This window comes from Ambystoma mexicanum, chromosome 2p (genome assembly GCF_040938575.1).
Source record: "Ambystoma mexicanum isolate Mex_15411 chromosome 2p, UKY_AmexF1_1, whole genome shotgun sequence".
Lineage (NCBI taxonomy): Eukaryota > Metazoa > Chordata > Amphibia > Caudata > Ambystomatidae > Ambystoma > Ambystoma mexicanum.
The window spans coordinates 1,175,049,564-1,175,067,730 of NC_090923.1; the positions used below are offsets into that span (position 1 = coordinate 1,175,049,564).

Genomic DNA, 18,167 nt, shown 5'->3' on the forward strand with positions numbered 1-18,167 from the left:
TAGGTAGTGTCTCGACGTGTGTGTGCTGCTCGGCGTTACACTTCCAAGTTCCTGGCCAACTCCCTTATTCTTTCTTCCCTTTTCCCCTGTTTCCAGTATCTCTTACCTTTCTTCGATCCTCTTCCTGGATGTCCTGGAACACGCGACTTCCTGGAACTTTGAACGCTTGCGCTGGAGTCAGACTCGACTCGCGCGCACTTATGCAAGTCCCAGTCCGGCCAGGAGAAGGAGTCCTCCGCGGAACGCCACAAGAAGAGAACTCAGGTGAGCCGGGGGGAAACCTTTGACAGATCTGGGATTCTCCATCAACTATCCTAAGTCCTGCTTAACACGTTCGCAGAACACGCTGATCCTAGACGCCAGACTCAATACGGTGTCCTGCCTGGCATCACCCTCGGAGCAGGGCATGATGTCGTCCTGCATCTACCTCATCCAGCTCTGCAGGTTGCATATGTTACCCCTTCAGGAGTTCCTCGATACTCACTGGATACAGGTGTCCGGAAGCTTTGCGGTCAAGATCCCTCTCGACAACGAGTTACGTCAGGCCATAGGATGGTGGTGCGTCCGCTCCAACGTTGCCCAGGACTACGGTCACACGTGGAAGCATTTAGCTACGTAGTGCCGGTCACAGAAGATTACCCCTTTGAGGGTCACGGCCCCACAGGTCCTTCCATACTTGCTATCCTTGGCCAAGGCCGGACTGGCACACGCCTCTATCAAGGTACATCTGGCGGCTATCTCCCGCTACACCAGGTCACCAGAAAGATCTTCAGTTTGGTCCCACCGACTCATCAAAACAGCTTTCCTTGTGGCCATCACCTCTGCCAGGAGGGGTAGGTGAGATCCAGGCCCTATCCTGCAAGCAGCCTTACCTGACTTTGCACGAATCGAGATTGGTGCTGCGTATGCACCCCTCCTTCATGCCGAAGGTTCCATTGGAATTCCACCTCAACGAGCCTTTGGTGTTACCTGTTTTTTTCCGCAAAACCTTCATCTCCAGTGGAAAGGGCCTTGCACTCGGTGGACGTTGAAGAGTTTTCGGAAGACTTCACAGCTGTTCGTGAACTTTGGTCCTGTGAACCATGGAAGGTCTTTTCCAAGGCTTCCATTTCAAGATGGCTCTCCGGCTGCAACACGCACTGTTATCGGTTGGCTAATCGCCTGCTGCCCGGCCACCAGAGAGCCCACTCCACCAGAGCAATTGCTGCGATGACAACGTTCCTGTCTGGTGTGCCACTGCTCAACATCTGCAGGGCTGATATGTAGAGGTCCACGCACACCTTCAAAAAATTCTACTGCGTCAACAGGGATTCCAGAGAGGAGTCCAGATTTGGCCAAGCAGTGCTACGCAAAGTGTTTTGCTTGAGGTGAGTATGTTCCAGGGGTAAGTGTAATTGCTTCTGTTGAGCCTTGCCACCTCCCGTTGTTGTGTAATGTTGTACTGCTATGTATTCATTATTCATGAGCATGTGAATCCATGCCAGACCCCATGCTGGAGAAGGAACAAGTTACTTACCTGTAACTATTGTTCTCCAACATGGGTCTGACATGGATTCACAAGCAAACCCTCCCTCCGTCCCCTCTGCGGCTCTTCTTGGTCATACTGCCACTTTACATGCTTACCAAATCTGAAAATGGCTGTAACTAGAGGGGCTTACGGAAAGAACTGTCATTGGATGTGGGCAGTATGACCCAGAGGACAGTGATTGGTTTAAAGGAAAAATACAGTTTGTAAGTGAAAGTGAAACTGTTTTTTCTTTTACTGAGGATTCCCAGCCTGACGACAGGGAATATTCATGAGCATGTGAATTCATGCCAGACCCATGCTGCAGAACAATAGTTACAGGTAAGTAACTTAAACTTTCCAAAGTACATTGGTATATCCAGTGCTGGCATCTCCTAAACAAACAAATAACCATACGTAGTTCCATCTAGATTTGATATACCGTTACCAATGACCAAGAAGAAGTCTCTCTTTTCTGTTCCCACACATTGCTTTGATCGCCTGTGGGAGCCACTGGCTATGCATTCACCCCCTGAATGTATTTTGTATGACAAATAGCTTCCTTCAAATATTAAATGATTGCATTTTCTTTACTCTTCACCTGCAATAGGATCAGACAGAAGTCTTAGGATGTCATCAGGGCGCCCATCAACCGTGAAGCACAGCTTGTCCTGCGAGGAGGGCAGCCTCACCACAAAGTGTGGGTCTCCATCAGCTGAAAGGAAGATGAGGGTGAATTTATCGACTTGACAACTGAGGTGTTCTCTTATGCTCCTGCTAGATCAGAGCAGAGATGCCTTACCTGATGATGTGAAGGACTGGGCCCCTGTAGATCCAAGCATGTAATCTGCAATGAAAAAGTGGGTTCATGGTCATAGCACAATAAAATACACTATCTTGCTCACCCACTTTTAGTGGTCTAAACATATCGTTAAGAATTGGCATTCCACATCTACTGGACCCAAAACATGTTGTCCCTAAGTGATTCCACTTCCTGACTCTAATACAACCCTATGGCACTGTAATTGGCTGCAGTGGGTTGCTAGTTACGCCTCATCACACAAACATGACTCTCATTGCATGACGGCTGCACTGGTTCTTTCCTCAGTCATTTAGTGTGTTGCTTCTGTCACCCACAACCCTACAACTGTGCTTCAGCTATATTCTGTTGGTTCTGAGTGAAGCCCCCATTCTCTTCACTTGTGACCTATATAAGCATAAGCTGCCTAACCTGTTGGGTGCAGGAAGTGATTGGCAAGGGAGCAGGGTACCACCACAAGCTGCATGATGCTCGACCAGTGGTCAGACTGGGGTGGATCTCCTGGCTAACCCCACTATGCCACCCTCTGGCAGCACAGGCTCTCCACATGGGACCCTCTGGGGGAACCAATTGCTTTTATGGCTCACAGAAGTACTGATAGCAGCAACAATACCGTGACACCAGAAATACTGTCTGTCCCTTTAAGGACTGTAAGCATGTGGAATTATTCCCAGTATATCAGAGAACTCTCTGCACCCATTTACAATTGGCCAAATCCTATTACACTGAAACTAATGGTGTGTCTTCACTTACCACCGGAGAGGCATTCCACAGGGCAAGGAGCTCAAGCAATATGGTGACCATGTGGAGTGAGAAACACCAATTCTCGTGCTTCTATGCACCATGTCAAGAATCTGAGATGATGGACAAGCTTCTTGTAGGCTAGGACCACATCGCAGCATGGGTCAGAGGTTCCACTGATTCAATTGAACAGACTAAAGCCTTTTCTGCAGTCAACCAATCACATGTCAGGCACAATCAGGCTGGTTCTATGTCATTTCATCGATGGGTGAAATTTCAATGGGTTTTTTCCAGAGTATTTCTTAACGAAAAAACTCATTGAAATTGATTTTTATTTTATTTTTGGGTGGCCCCCCAAACCCCTCATCCCCTATTCGTTTTTACCTATTCCTGACCAACCTCACCCCATATATATACTTTTCTAACTCCCTAAACATTTCGATGAGTTTTTTTGTTAAAAAATACTCCGAAAAAAAAACATCAAAATTTCACCCATCGATGAAAGAACGCTATACCATCAGGCTAGCCAGGTGCACACAATCATGATCCTGCTGGCTATGGGGGGGGGTAGGAACAGTGGCCATATATGTCTGGGCCCAAAGGGTAGGTGTGGATGTTCTTTGGCAGAATGAGTTCTGAGGTTGATGGTGACCAGTGTTTGGAGAGGCCTTTAGGGATTTACTGAGAGGGTGTGGAAGGGAGTTAAACAGGAGGTGGTGGAGGGAACAATTAAGGAGGAGGAGAAGGAGAGAGAAGGAATGGAGGACGTGGCAACGAGAGGTAAGGCGTAAGTACGGGAGAGAAGAACCAAGGAGGATGTGGTTGAGGGGGAAGTTGAGAGGAAGTGACATCTCCTGCCCCCCAAACCAATAGCGTGAATGACAAGGGGGTGAAGAGGAACACGCATGGGGTGATGCATCAAGGAGGATGTACAGTATTTTACAAACACTGCAGCGAGCAAGAGACAAGTAGGGGAAGATAAGTCGAGAACAAGCAAGCAGAAAGGTGGTGAGAAGGGCAGTCCGTTTGGGTTGGCGGTGGCTGAGGGTTAGGGAGATAGTTCAGGGCCAAGAGATTAACCTTCAAAGTACATGCAATGGTCTCTTCTCTAGCGAAGGCTTTAGGCATTCTTGAGACAAGTCGATGAAAGCTAGAACCCTTGACCAAGGGAGCAAGGGCACATTAGTAGTTACCAAACATTTTAGAACATTTGGCCATTCTGAGTTTCCTTGTACAGCCTCCAAATCATTCTTTGTTAGATTTTGCTTTGGTTATTGTATCCTTTGTGCATAGAATTGAATATGCGTTGACAGGGCTATTATAAGAGCCCTTGCAAGCATTAATAGTACACAGTTGTGTCAAGAAATAATATCTTACAGTCCCCCACCTTTCAGTTTAAAAATGGCCATGCACCGTGGTTAATCACCACACATTAACAAAAATTGAGGTATTAAAATAACAATGCAAAGGAATAGAAATAGGTCTTGCATAGGAGAGCCAGGCAAAGAAAAAGCCTTGTCCGCTGGCTTTTCTCAGGTAAGCTAGTGTTGGAAGGACCCAAGACAGCGCACCGTTCTTAAAAGGAATGGCCTTCAAAATACTTTTTATAAAATAACATTTTTAAGTAATTGGTCATAGATACTGTTACTTTCACTGGCCTGGGCTCTCAAGCATTGTCTATCACAATTCTCTCCGTTTTGGGGCCCTTCTCTCTGACTCACGTTCTGGTGCCAACGGGCTGGATATCATTACATGTTTTTATTTGTTTTTGATTCTTAAAGAACCCTTACAAAATTTAACAACAATAAAAACATTCACTTTTTCAATTTAAAAACTTAACGGATACACCGTACTGAATACAATTCATCATTATTTGTTACAAACGGACTGTCGCTGTTACAATAACACTACTTCAGTTATACACGTATTGCAATTCCCTCAAAGCACCGAAACGTTAAAACCCTTCAGCATGTTAAAAAATATATTTCATCAAATTAGGTAAAACGCATAAAACACATACAAACTCTATTATACTTGGGTTAACACAAGTAATCTACAAGCCTCGCAAAGTATGGGTGCCTATTCAAGGCATCTCTATTTAATGCTAGACATTTTTCAATGTGACTCCATACCCAATACAAGGCAATGTGAGCATTCTCCGAGTTACTATTGAGGCAATAATCCAAAACGCCTCACTCTTTATTGAATCCTAATTATGCACATACTTGCCAAGTAAGGGCATGTATATGGACCCCAGGACTTTGCATTTAGTAAAAACATGCTTTGGAGTCTCAGTTGACCCTGATGTATTGCAAATGCCCCATGTGCTTTGAGCTAAAGGTATTTTAAGTTTTGTGCACCCTTGAATATGAAAAGTGGGAGTTGGTTTGTACGCAGCCTAAGCATTAAATTGAACACTGCCAGGCTTGGACTCTGCTGCAAATAACTTTGGGTTATTAAGAACTTATGAGTAACTTTTGAGACGTATTCATAGGCTCGCAGGGTTGAAAGGCGAGCGTAGTTATTAGTGCAATCCCATTGCTCCAATCTTTTACTAAATAAGGCTTTTAAGATGTCAAATTTGGTCCCCCATTCAAAGTTTGGGTGCCAATTAATATTAAGAGTTGGAATTCACTACCACCACTGTTTTCTGAATCCCCCCTCCTACTGCCAGTAGTTGTCATTTGGGTTAGAGTTCGCTTTTAGGTACAGTACACCTTGTCTTGCCAATAATAGGCCCTTCAAAGATACTAAACCCAATTCAAGCATAAGAAATTCTACCGGGCCGAGGGAGGGAGCTTTAAAACTCTTCTCCAGAAATATCCCTCCACCTTATCTAGCCAGCCTAAGTCACTCATAGCCAGAGCTTCCAGGCCATACAAAACCATGGGACAGTAGCATTGTTTGTAGAGGATGATTAACCCCTTGATCGAGTAGCCAGCCTTATGATTGGCAAATTTGCCAATCATATATTTCAGGAGACACGCCTTTATCTTCTTGGCTTCTATTATGTATGCGTAGTCTTTTCTGGCACGAATTTCCAGTCCCAAGTAAGGGTATTCCTCAACATAGGCCAGATTGACCAAGGTAGTAGAGAATACGGGTCGATTGGTCTTTTTAGCTGTTATCAACATCACTTTTGTTTTTTCCATGTTGATGATAATGTCATTTTCAGCAGCGTATTTGACCAGTTCTTCGAACATCCCCCTTGCTCCACTGTAAGCGTGATTCAAACATCACTAAATCATTGGTGTAGAGCATACAAGGGATGGGCAATCCCCCGATTCTAGTACAACATTCGACTGCTGCAGAGAAGCTTCAGTGAAGATCAACAAGATATATATTGAACAGGAGGGGGCCAAAGCACATCCTTGTTAAAGTCTTTGGGTTGCCCGAGTAAAGGGTGGGCTGGTGTTCCTGAGGAACATGCATCTCCTGACCTGGTAAGTCGCCCATCAGCTTCTGTATTTCCTATTTTGTTTCTTCATGAGCTTCTCTCATTGAGCTTCTTCCCCCATGACCAATTACTGCTGTATACACATTTTCAGTATGGAGATGCTGAGCTACGGTCAGGGGCCGGACTTCAGACAGGACAGCTTCTTCAGGTTCTTTTTCTTATAACATTGGGCTATCTATCTGGCTGTTCCTTAGGATTCTTGACATGTTTTCTGTGGCCAGATGTTATGAACATTGCTCTGGAATTTTCCCGCCTCTCTAAATGAGTTCTGTTACTCCAACTCCATTATTTCCCTTGCTGCAAGGACACCTGTTTCTCTGTAGCTTCTCTGGAAACATTCTATTGCCAGGTCTCTATTAAGGGACTGTTGCTCCACTGTGCCAGGGATTTTTAGATTTAATCTTTGAAACCTTTTGCTCAGCTGTGTTCTCCTGATACTTCTTCTCTTTGGGACTTTCACATTTTAGAGTCCATTTTGCAATTACCTTTGGAGTCCAGGTTCTTGGAGCAGGGCTGCCTGGCTTATTTCCATTCTGAGGGAGTCGTTGGTCTTGCACTAGACATTTCAGGAATCTTTCTTTAGTGTTATTGATTAACTGCCACTTGTTTCTACCTGCCTAGTCTCGCCCTGAAAGGACATATCTGAATCATTGCTTCCTTTGGCTAATTATACTTTTTTAGGATACCCTCTCCGTTTCAGAGAATACATCATTGAGTAGCCCAAAACACCTAGAGCTAAACACGTTCACTTGGATTTATTTGGAGAAAAGAAAATCCTTCCTCGCTTTCTATTTTTCTATGGTACTTCTTGAGTGACTGGTTCCCTAATCAACCAAAGAGTTATCTTTCCTCTGCACACTGTGAATGGTAGGGGTAATCTCAAACTTTGTCCTACATTATGGTTTCCCGAAATCTAAGCTTATGCCAGTTAAGTGTTTCTCAATGTTGCAGTTCTTTTTTTATTGTGTCACTTTTGTTTCATCCATAATGCTGTGCTCTTCTGGCTCTCTCTCCATGTGCCTTCTACCAAGCCTGCTCCCAGATGGTGGGTCCACATTGTACCTGTGGAATCGACACAGCTCCCTTGCTTCTGTTCCCCTTTCTGCAAGTAATGTTCTAGTTGATATATATTCTGAACTCTTCAAAGGCTTCCGCATTCCACCAATGCTGAGACACATCTCTACACCTTGCCATCTACACCCCAGATAAGCTGACCTGGCAATGTAGGTGCTTTACCCCATCCAGGAGAGGACTGGCAACCTTCGGCCTGGGAGGTAAGTACAATTGTTTGACCCATGGTGCAGTGGCCCAAGCCCACAATGAAGTGGCCCGACTTCCAGAACAACCAAACTCAATACCAACCCTTCCCCCACGCAAACATTTTCAGGTATATATAGTAGACATTATTGACATTACTTTCCTTTCATGCAACATCTCTTTCTTGAGTTTAGACACGAACCCCAGGAGACCTACCCCACATACCAAAAGTAGTAAAATGATTTAACCAGGATAATATAATTTGATATAATGGGAAAGTGGGGATTTGGGCACAGGTTTCCTCGTGTACCAGTTTGCAATTTGACAGCAGGCTACATCTCCTCCCATCTCATCTCATCTCATCTTTAGTTTTATGCCAATGTAAAATGGTGAAGAGACTGCTAGCAAATTCATAGTGAGGGCTGTGCCAGGGGGACTGGCTCTGCTCTAAAAGCTTTCAAACATACTCTGGCACACCAACAGACACATATATGTCTTCCTGCCTCTACACCCCACAACACAAAACCCATACCTGGCACCCCCCTGATCTACCCCAACCCCACAACGTAAGAACTTCACTTGGCATCCTGCCTCCCCGCCAGTACACATTATGTAAATGGTAATTTTTTATTTTTGGAGTAACATTATAGATTATAGGATAAAGAAAACCAGGCACAGTGATTAAAAAAGTGATTTGCTCAGGACCACATAATGTGTCAATTGTGGAAGATGGGGATTTGAACCCTAGCTTCGTGGTTCCATAGTTTCAAACTGAGACAGCAGAATAGACTTCATCTTCTCTTTCATTTACAATATTGAAACCAACAAAATGCTTTCTGCAAAGCCGTTATTCATGGGATAAGCTAGTATACTGTTAAATAAATCTGGTGTTCAAAACACCAGATCACATGATAAGGCAACCTGACATAATATAAGAGAATTCTTAACTGAAACATATTTTCATAAAGCAAGTATGCATCACATCATTAGAAAAATGAAAGGGGTTGGCCAGTCCCACAATTGGATGCAGTGGGATGTAGGTCAGGCACGGATCTCAGCCACAGTCAGTCAATCTATTGGCCTAGCAACCACATGTGCACCTCTATCTAATTTACCCTATTTCCATCACCCTCCAGGGTTTTTCTGCACCACGTCCTCAATGCCCCTTCTCCCATTCCTTAAAATGAACTGTCAGACTTCCATTGCCCTTTTTCTCCATCCCTTAAACCTGAACTCAATCCCCTCCCTTAGCTCGCGCACACCATCTTCCCTTGCCCAGACTGTTCTCCACTTGGACAATGCAGACGGCAAGGAAACAGGGCTTTTATTGTGCTCACAGGATAGACTTTCCTGGAAAGTTGGCTGCATGTTTCAGTAGATGGAAGCAGTGAGAACTGCGAGGGGAGTCCACCGGGCCTCTGGTGATGGAGAGGGAGTAAGAGTGGCCTATCAAATGTAGGAAGTTGTGAGTTATACATATGTGGAAGGCTGTATCTGTATTCATGTGACTATGTATCTATACATGTGAATATGTTTTGTGTGTGTGTCTTTTTGTTGGTCACATAGAATTTTGGACAAGACAGAAAAGTGAACACTTTAAGGGCTAATTCAGAGCTGGGTGTTATTGGTAAAATTGGCAGTATTTGGGAAATATTCCCGATTTATTATTGACCCAATTCAGGGTTTGATCAAATACCACTGTCAGTATTCCATGGGAATGCCAATGGCAGTATTTTCGGCTGCCTTTCTGCAGAAAGTCTGTCTATTATCTGTGGTGGTAAAAAAAAACTTGGCCCCAATTTATTTATAAAGCTTTTTTACTGAACAGACGGGAAGTGCAGACACTTCCCTTCAATAAAGTGAACACTTTTTTTCTTTTACAAAGGGCCATGATTAGTGGGAGAAAAAGTGGCCATCTGTGATGTGCCCACTCACTGCCTTAACAATGCAATGCATGCATGGGTCAGAATTTACACTTTTGTGCACAAAAAAGCGCAGTAGTGGTGTGAATAACTACTCTACATGCTGCATTTACATCTTCACACTGAAGGTGCAAATGGCTGGATTTTGTTTATAAAATACCTTTTTACATTACCACTGGCGGAGGTAATATTTGTAAAAATCTCTGGTGGTATTCCAGAAATACCTCACCTGCCAATGGTAAACTATGAATTAGACTGATTTCCAGAAATACCACAGGTGGAGGTGATAAGGTGATGTCTTTCTCCAGCGGTATTTCAAGCAAAGCCACACAACTATGAATTACCCCCTAGTTTGTCGTCTACTAATAATAACTGAATGTTACATCTTTCTGTGTGTGTTTTTCATCTATGCCCAAAAGTGAGTACCACAAACAATTCAATGTCCATTTCTTTAAGCCCCGTATAGTAACATCCAAGGGGGCTATTCCGGGTGCTAATGGGCTCTTTTTTTGTAAGTAACTTCACCAGTGATCAAGAAATTCACCTGAGCGCAGGGGAAGCATTCATTCAGAATGAAACCGAGGCCAAACTCCAATAAGATCTGGACCCTTACTTTCTTGGCAAGTAGAGCTGGGAGAGCCAGGAAACCAAGGGAGAGGAGAGGGCCAAGCCAGGGCGTCTGGCCTGGATCCAGGGGCCAAACATGGGCTTAAACAGGAAATTGGCAGCGGAAATCGGTGGCCAGTGGATAAAGTAGATGATGGTGAGGGGAAAGGCGAAAGGACAACATCAGTGAATTTGTGGATGGCTAAGGAAGGGAAGGAGAGACAGTGGAGCTACAGAGGGTGGTGGGGGTGTAAGGAAAGCACTGGTTTATCTTTGGATGGTTCAAGGGAAGGGGGGCGGGGGAAGTGACGAGGGATAGTAGTGACTTTTGGGACATCAGCAATGTTTTTTGAGTGGTGCGGGAGGTGGGCTGGGAAAGAGGGATAGCAGTGCTGAGGGAGGGGGGCGGGTAGGCACAGTACTGGTTGTATTTTTGGATGGGCCTGCGGAAGAGAAAAGGGGTTGGCTGTACTGGTATTGGAGGGACAATTGGAAATGGCTGCTACCAGGGAGGTGTAGAGAGTGGGCCTAGAGTGGGGCAGAAATTGGTGGCACCCATTTTATAAAGCAGTAAACATGCTTTAGATGTGTCACCATCCACTACACCATATCAGGAGGTGCAGTGCTCTTCCTTTCCTGCAGCAGCCAGGGAAGGCTTTGAGGCAGGCTGGATTCTGAAGTATTTATATTTACAAATGTGTTTTACATACTGCAGCTCTGGGGGGGTGGCGGTGTGTGGGGGTATGGAGGTATTAGCCTCCTTGCCCTCCTTCCTACCCCGACCCTGGCCCCATCATAGTACATTTTGGAGATGGTGACTAAAGGTCCCAATATGTCCAAACATTACCATAAATCCAATCTTAACATTTTAAAGAATGAGTTCTCACACGTTTACTTTTTGCAATGTAGTCCCTTGCCTAACATTGGGGATAGACAGTGGAGTGGTCCAATGGGCTGCAGGCGGCCCCAAGCTAGTGAATGCTGGACCTGGAGGAGACTTACGGTAGATCCCCAGACCACCCTCACTGCTTCCCTGCACCAAGGCAGGGGACAGTCACAGGATCCCTACTAAACCTACAATCACTAATGACATTGAAGGTAAGGGGGTGTGGGACAGGCATGGTATCAAGAGAGACACAGGCTCAGGTATTAGTGTTAAAACCTTTATTATAATACTGGGGTTGGTGTAATTCCTAACTGGCCCTAACAGCTGAGCAAAGGCCAGATCTGGGGGTTCCATGTCTTAAAATAGCGGCAAAAATGGCAGTGAATACAAAATATCAGGGCAAAAATGCTGTGATTTTTTGCGCTACAATCATGTAAAGGTTGCGGGGGCCACCACTGTAACCCCCTGTCCCATTATACCATTTAAGGGAAGCGGGGGACACCCCTGCAACTCCCACTCCCCTTAAATGGTATAATGGGGTACACCTCTACCAGGTCAAACCACAGCATTTTTGCCACGATTATTTTTACCGGTGACATTTTTGCCGCAATTCTATTACCTGATACCAATCTGGGAGCATGTCAGAATTTTCATCACCTACTAGACGAGGTTGGGAAGGAGTATGTTGTTTATCAGCATCCCCAAAGCTAAAGTATCCCTCTCAGTGGTATCTCTAACAGCCTCTTCCTTGGGGATAGGTATCATTACCCTCTCAAGTATTCCTCGGGCTATTTGATCGCCTGTCTGTATGATCAAGGTTTCCTCTCCATGATTGTGGAGTAGTAACTTTACTTCCCGTCGAAAGTCCAGATCAATCATTCCTGCCAGGACATCAATACCATATTTCCAGGCAAGTCCTGACTCGGGTGTTAACCGGATATGGGTTCTGGGAGGTGGTATAAGGACAAGATCTGTAGGGATAAGACATCTTTCTTTTGGTGGAATGGCAAAGGTCAAACCCAACAGAGCCCTTCATGGCTACAGTGGGGTTAGACACTCTGCTGCTTACCTTTTCATACTTTAGGTTTCCCTAACTTGTTTCAGTTGAGTCAGATCCCACAGCTGACACCATATGTGAGACATGCATAGTATCAAGAGCGACACAGACTTGTGTATTATAGTTTCAAAACCTTTATTCACTATAATGCTGGGGTTGGTTTAATACCTAAATGGCCTTAGCTCTAGCTCTAAAGGGATGGTCCCCTCAACTGATGTTTCTAAGGGCTGTCGAAGTCTGAAAGTCCAAAACCAAAATATGTCTGTATCTAAAGCTATGCTTGCCCTCACCCTCTGATAAAATGTGATAGGACATCTCTTTAAAGAAAAATAATGATCCAAAAAGAAATATATATCACGGCTGTTTTCAGGTGGTCTTCTCACCAGTGGTGGCTCGGTCAGTATCATCAAAGGTCAGCACAATCAAAAAGAGGTTGTTCATTAACTCTTCTCCACAAAGTTCTTGCACTCTGTTCAAACAACTCCCAATGTCTTTAGTTCCTGGGGATTCCCTTGCACGAGATTCAATCCTTCCAAGTTTCAGACACAACAAAAATATAACAGTTACTCTCAGGCTCCTCAGGGTTCACTTCCCCAAGCTTATTCCTCCTTGTTTCCTCAAATAAGTATTCACCTTTGTTAGACCTCTTATAGTTCCCATCCCCAAGATTAGGCCCCGTCAGTTCCAAACACAAGTTCAGTTTGATAACACAACTCCCCTTAGGCCTCTCAGGGTTGCCTTTCCCAAGCTTAGGCCCCTTCAGTTACAAATACAAAGTTCAGTTTGATAACACAACTCCCCTTAGGCCTCTCAGGGTTGCCTTTCCCAAGCTTAGGCCCCTTCAGTTCCAAATACAAAGTTCAACCTGTCAGGATGTATCTTCTACTTATTTACAGTTCCTTATACACACAACCTTCTGATAGGGTAACATCAGAGACTTTTGAAAATGCTAGGTTCTTTGCTCCTCATAAGCATGACCAATCTGATCTATATCACCTTTATGTATTTCTTATACCTGCTTTCACCTTCAGGTGCCTCCTGCACCCCTTGTTCTCTTCCGCTTTGCTGAGCAGGCTGGCGCCTTTCTCCTCTTTCACCTTGTCGTGACCCTGACACCTTTCTTTGATTCACTTGTTTCACTCCTCGGTGCTCACTTGCACCTTTCCTTTCCTTTTGGGTCACTCACACCCTTCTTATTCACCTTCAAGCCTTTTGCTTTCTTTCTGCTCTCTCAGCACCTTTCTCTCACTTTCCAGTCACTTTCCGCTTTCTCTCTTGCTTTCCGCTTAATGGTGTTTTTCAAAATCTGTCTTTCTCCCTTCCCGCTCCAGCTAGCCGCACGCTCCTGAGTCTCTCCCGCTTACTGACTGGAAACTCACTGGGTAGCATTGTGCTAGCAAGCTGGTTCTCTCCAGACATCTGGGATCGAGGTCAGGGTCTCACCACCTGCCCCTCAGACCCCCTTCGGACAGGCACACGTCCCAAGGGAACAAGCACTTTTCCGCACGCCGCCAGCGGGACATGCCTCGCTCCGGCTCCCTGGAGATACGGCTCCCTTACCACACTGCAGCCACTTTGAAACACAGGGCCAGCATCTTGCATGCTGTTCTCCTCCAGATCCTCCAGGCTTCTCTCCCTGCAGCTCCCTGCTCATTGGCTTCTCGGCTTCTTTCAGGATTCATAGCTCTCTCTCCTGAAAAACAGCACCTTTTATACCTAAAACAGAGTGAAGTGCAGCCAGGTGTGAGTAGTCAGTGTTAAATGTTTGACCCTGCCTGACTCTATTAATGGGACAACCTAATGGTAGTAGGTGGAAGTCTTCCTTCTGTTTCTCAAGGTGTTTCTTGCAGGTAATCCTCACTACTCTCAGTTGCCTCTTCTTCCCAGTATTAGTCGGAAATGGGGGGTGGTGGGAGCTAGAATGGGATTGAAAATATCCCATGAAGGCTGAGGAAGGGGTTTCTGATGGAAAATGGGGAGGGTGGAATACCATTACTCCCCCTCGGGCATTCTCCTCCCAATCCCCTGTGACCCTACACTCAGGTGATCCTCCCTCGCTTGTCCACCCCTAGGGTCGGGATCCAAAAGCGATGGCCCTTCCCTTGCCACCTGAATGGAAGATCCTGGGGGAGTAGGTGGGAGAACACCGTCAGGTTTCTCCCAGGGATCCGACACAAACCCCTTTAGGATCTCTCTGATCATAATACAAGAGTTTCTGGAGAGCTATTCCAGCCCCTTAAACCTGACCAAAACACCCACGGTAGGATTAAAACATTTCCCATAAAGGATATAGAGTTGCAGCATTTTGACTTCACGAATGACTGTGGAAACAGATTTCTTCGATCAGCTGCTGAAGAAACATTCACAAGAATGAATCAGGCTACAACGTTGTGCCGGACAAACAAAATGAAACGTGGGTGTGTTATCCATGTGAGGGACAAATAATATTGCCATACCTCTCCCACTCATGTTGCAGAGATTGCAAAGTTGCTATTTTCCGGTGACCACTGCTTTACATTTCTAACAGCTTCCTTTGCTTACCAAAGGTTTCCCTGGCTTTTGATTTAAACACTGGGAAAACAGAGGGACCCTGTTCAAATCAGTCATCATCAGCAGGGCTCCAATGGGGGAGGGAACGAGACCAAACACATGTCCAAGACAGGTTTAGAATTCAAGATGGTGGCTGGCATTAATATAAGCTTAGGCCAATCCCCTTCCAGCCCACATGACAACAGGCACATGGCCCAATCAGCGGACAGTCCTACATACACTATACAGGTGCAACCCACATCCCTCTTACCACCCAAGGGGAGGAGATCCCAAACTATAAAAGTGATCTTGCTCAGAGAGTTTGGGGTGTTCAAGGAGGAGCTGGAGGAAGGTGTATGGAGGAGTTTGGTGAATGAGATATCTATAGCGTGGAGAGCTGGAATGACATTTTGGAGATTGAATGGAGGGAGTTACATTGTGAGTTACCATTTGAAGATATACTGAGGAGGTTGCAGGAAGAGCATTACCATCTGGAGAGTGCTATACGATAGAGGTTGGATGGGTAGAGTTACCATCTGGAGAGAGCTATTCTGAGGAGGTTGGAGACAGATTATTGACATGTGGAGAGACTTATACTCTCTACATCTGGAGAAGAGGCCTGGAGGAGGTGGGTGAAGGAGAGAACCATTGCCATCTGGGGAAGAGGAAATCCAGAAGGGGAGCTAGATTTGAAAAATCTGAAGAGGAGAGAGAATGGGCATCTATGCTAGCCAGATAGCCCAGGCCAGATTTCAGCAATGGGAGGAGGTTGAGATGGGGCAACGGCACTGTGGCTACATGGGTAGTGGAATGTCAAGGGAACCAGTACAACAGAAGTGGGAGGTGATCTGGTGACAGGGCACCCCCAAATTCCCAAAGAGTTGACCGCTGATGAGAAAGATCCTGCTTGGCCTTCAACTTCTCAATAGACTTCAAGTTTTGTTCAAACCTTTGGCATCTTGGTAGTAAAGGCCCCTCACCACATACTTAGTGGAAATGTGTTTGGGAACCCCAGAAACCCACAACACGAAAACAAAGATGATGGTTTTTGGCTGGAAATTGTATTGGAGCCAAGACAAGCCCAAATTAACAACTTTCATGGGGACTTCTCCTTTGCTCACGATTCTCTGGTCAAAAAAACATCTTTGTGTTGTGTAAATAAACATCACCTTCATGAGAACCATATATTTGTATGAGCCTCTTTGTGCTTCCTGCTCGCGCGGCCCACACCACTACACAATCCACAGTCTAGTGGCGCTTAAGATAATTCTTCCAGGTACTGGTATACTGAATACACAGAGAAGTGTCATATTTAATATCGATCCAGAACACTGAACATTGGCAGGGTTGTGAGAATTGCCTATTCCTTTAGACATGTTCTGGTAGATTTCATTGATAAAGGGAGGTGAATTACCTGAGTAACCATACACAGAGATTGGACCATACATGGAGATTGGACAGGTCGGCTGTCCTTTTACTGCAGGGAATCAGTCATGATTCACTTATTTTCTTGCTCAAATAAAATGTCAGCTTTTAGCTGTCCTCGAACATGTTTGAGATTAGCAGCTGATATCAAATCTACATCACCCCAGATAGCGTGTCCTGGAGTCCATAAGACATGTGAGCAGTAGTACTGTTTCCCATATTAGCCAGACAGGAGATGCTTTCTATTCACCTGTTCTTGGTTCCAGCAGTGCTACTTCTGCGCAGTACACAATGCCGGCCATGAAATTGATCATTCAGCCCCCACTAAAGAGGTTCACTAACTCTGTCATTCATTGCTTTCATGTTGACCTACACCACCATCTCCACACAGCCCCAATACCTTCCTAAAAGCAGGAAATGGAATCCTGACCTGCTAAATCTGCACTGGCTCACTTCTCCCCGGGAGCCTGGCACACACATATGGGCCCTCATTACAACTCAGGCGTTAAGGGTTTAACGGCGCCGTCTGCGCCGTCAACCCTTAACGCCTGATTACAAGTGTCCCTTTGCGGGTTGGTGTTTAACGCCTGCTTTCAGCAGGCGTTAAAAATCCAACCGGCAAAGGGACTTTGGAGCTAATTACGGCACCGTAATTTACAGTGCTGTAATTAGTGCCTTCCCCATTCCCATTATGCCCTATGGGGGCAAAAATGGGAATGGGCCATGGTGAATGGGGAATTACCGCCCCGCCAACCTTGTAATGGGGCGGTAATTCCGCCATCCACCATGGCGGAATCGTAACCTTAGCGGCATGGACCATGGTGCTAATAGCACCATGGTCCTCCGCCAAGGTTGTAATGAGGGCCATGGTGTCTCTGCTTAGATTAATATTCATTTTAGGTACAGTTAATGAATTGATTTAGATACAAACACATTCTAGTAAATTGCTTTGCACCCATGGTTTCCCAGTAGTAAGAGAAGATTATTTACTCATTTAGAGAAACATGATACCAAATAATTGCTTTTCATAAAATGTACTTAAACACAGTTAATCATATCAGCGTTCTGCTGGGCAGTATTCCTCCCAATGCCTTCACTTTGATCCACTTCTTTCTAGACATTAATTCTTTACAGAACCAACTTTATACACTCCCTCAATTCCGTCTGTTTTAAATCATTAGTATATCTCACCCAATATAGATGTACACTTAAATCAATTACACAGCTTTGGCCCCTAGATAGATGCAATCTAATTTACAAACAAAAAACACTTTCTCCTGAAACTGTCAATGTTATCTTTGTGGATCTTTTGTAGTCACCCTTGGGCAAAATAAAATAAACAGTCTACACCTGTTTGAACTATACACTATTTGCCCATCTTCTTCAGGACAAACGTTAATGAAGTTTGTCATTTACACCAGTAATATGCTGTTAAGCAATGACATGTAAATTGATCTTGGATAGGTTATGTTAAGGATATTTTATAATGATCCCATCAACACTGTAGTGGTTTTATAGTGCTAAACCTTGTCCAAATAGTCGCGATGAATTGTGGCCCTGCCAGGGGTAAACCAGACTGATCTGTGAAGGGCAAATGAAAACAGGAGTAGTTAAGTGGGTGGGACTACTGGAAATCGGACAAGACGAGACATATGAAAAGATGTGTAGTCCAAAGGGAGTTGAACCTAATAACGCTTGAAGGGGAACACCCATGAGGAAGAGAATCATCAGTGCCCCACCCCTGAAGAGACTTGTGAATGCCCAGTGGAAGAAAAATGAGAGGATGAGAGATTCCATCAACTACAAAGCACTGTGTGGATAAAAAGAATAAAGACTGGAGCACTGGAGCAGGAGCTCCTATGTGGCAGTTCCCTGAGCTGCATACTGCACTCCAGCCCTGTGACGCCCAAGGAATGCTGGGCAGAGTCCTTAGACCTTGAGGGACTTCAGAGTGGTGGCCACT

General features: G+C 45.1%; 1 protein-coding gene across 1 annotated transcript in view; it reads right to left on the reverse strand.

The window, feature by feature from the left end:
• Positions 1-18,167, reverse strand: part of ITIH6 (inter-alpha-trypsin inhibitor heavy chain family member 6) — a 458,640-nt gene that overhangs the window by 13,770 nt on the left and 426,703 nt on the right. Inside the window, exons 12-13 of the mRNA XM_069645329.1 lie at positions 2,307-2,351; positions 2,106-2,219 (exon numbers count right to left, since the gene is read on the reverse strand). Of these exons, the coding sequence (XP_069501430.1) occupies positions 2,106-2,219; positions 2,307-2,351 (159 nt within the window). The remainder of the gene's footprint in view (positions 1-2,105; positions 2,220-2,306; positions 2,352-18,167) is intronic.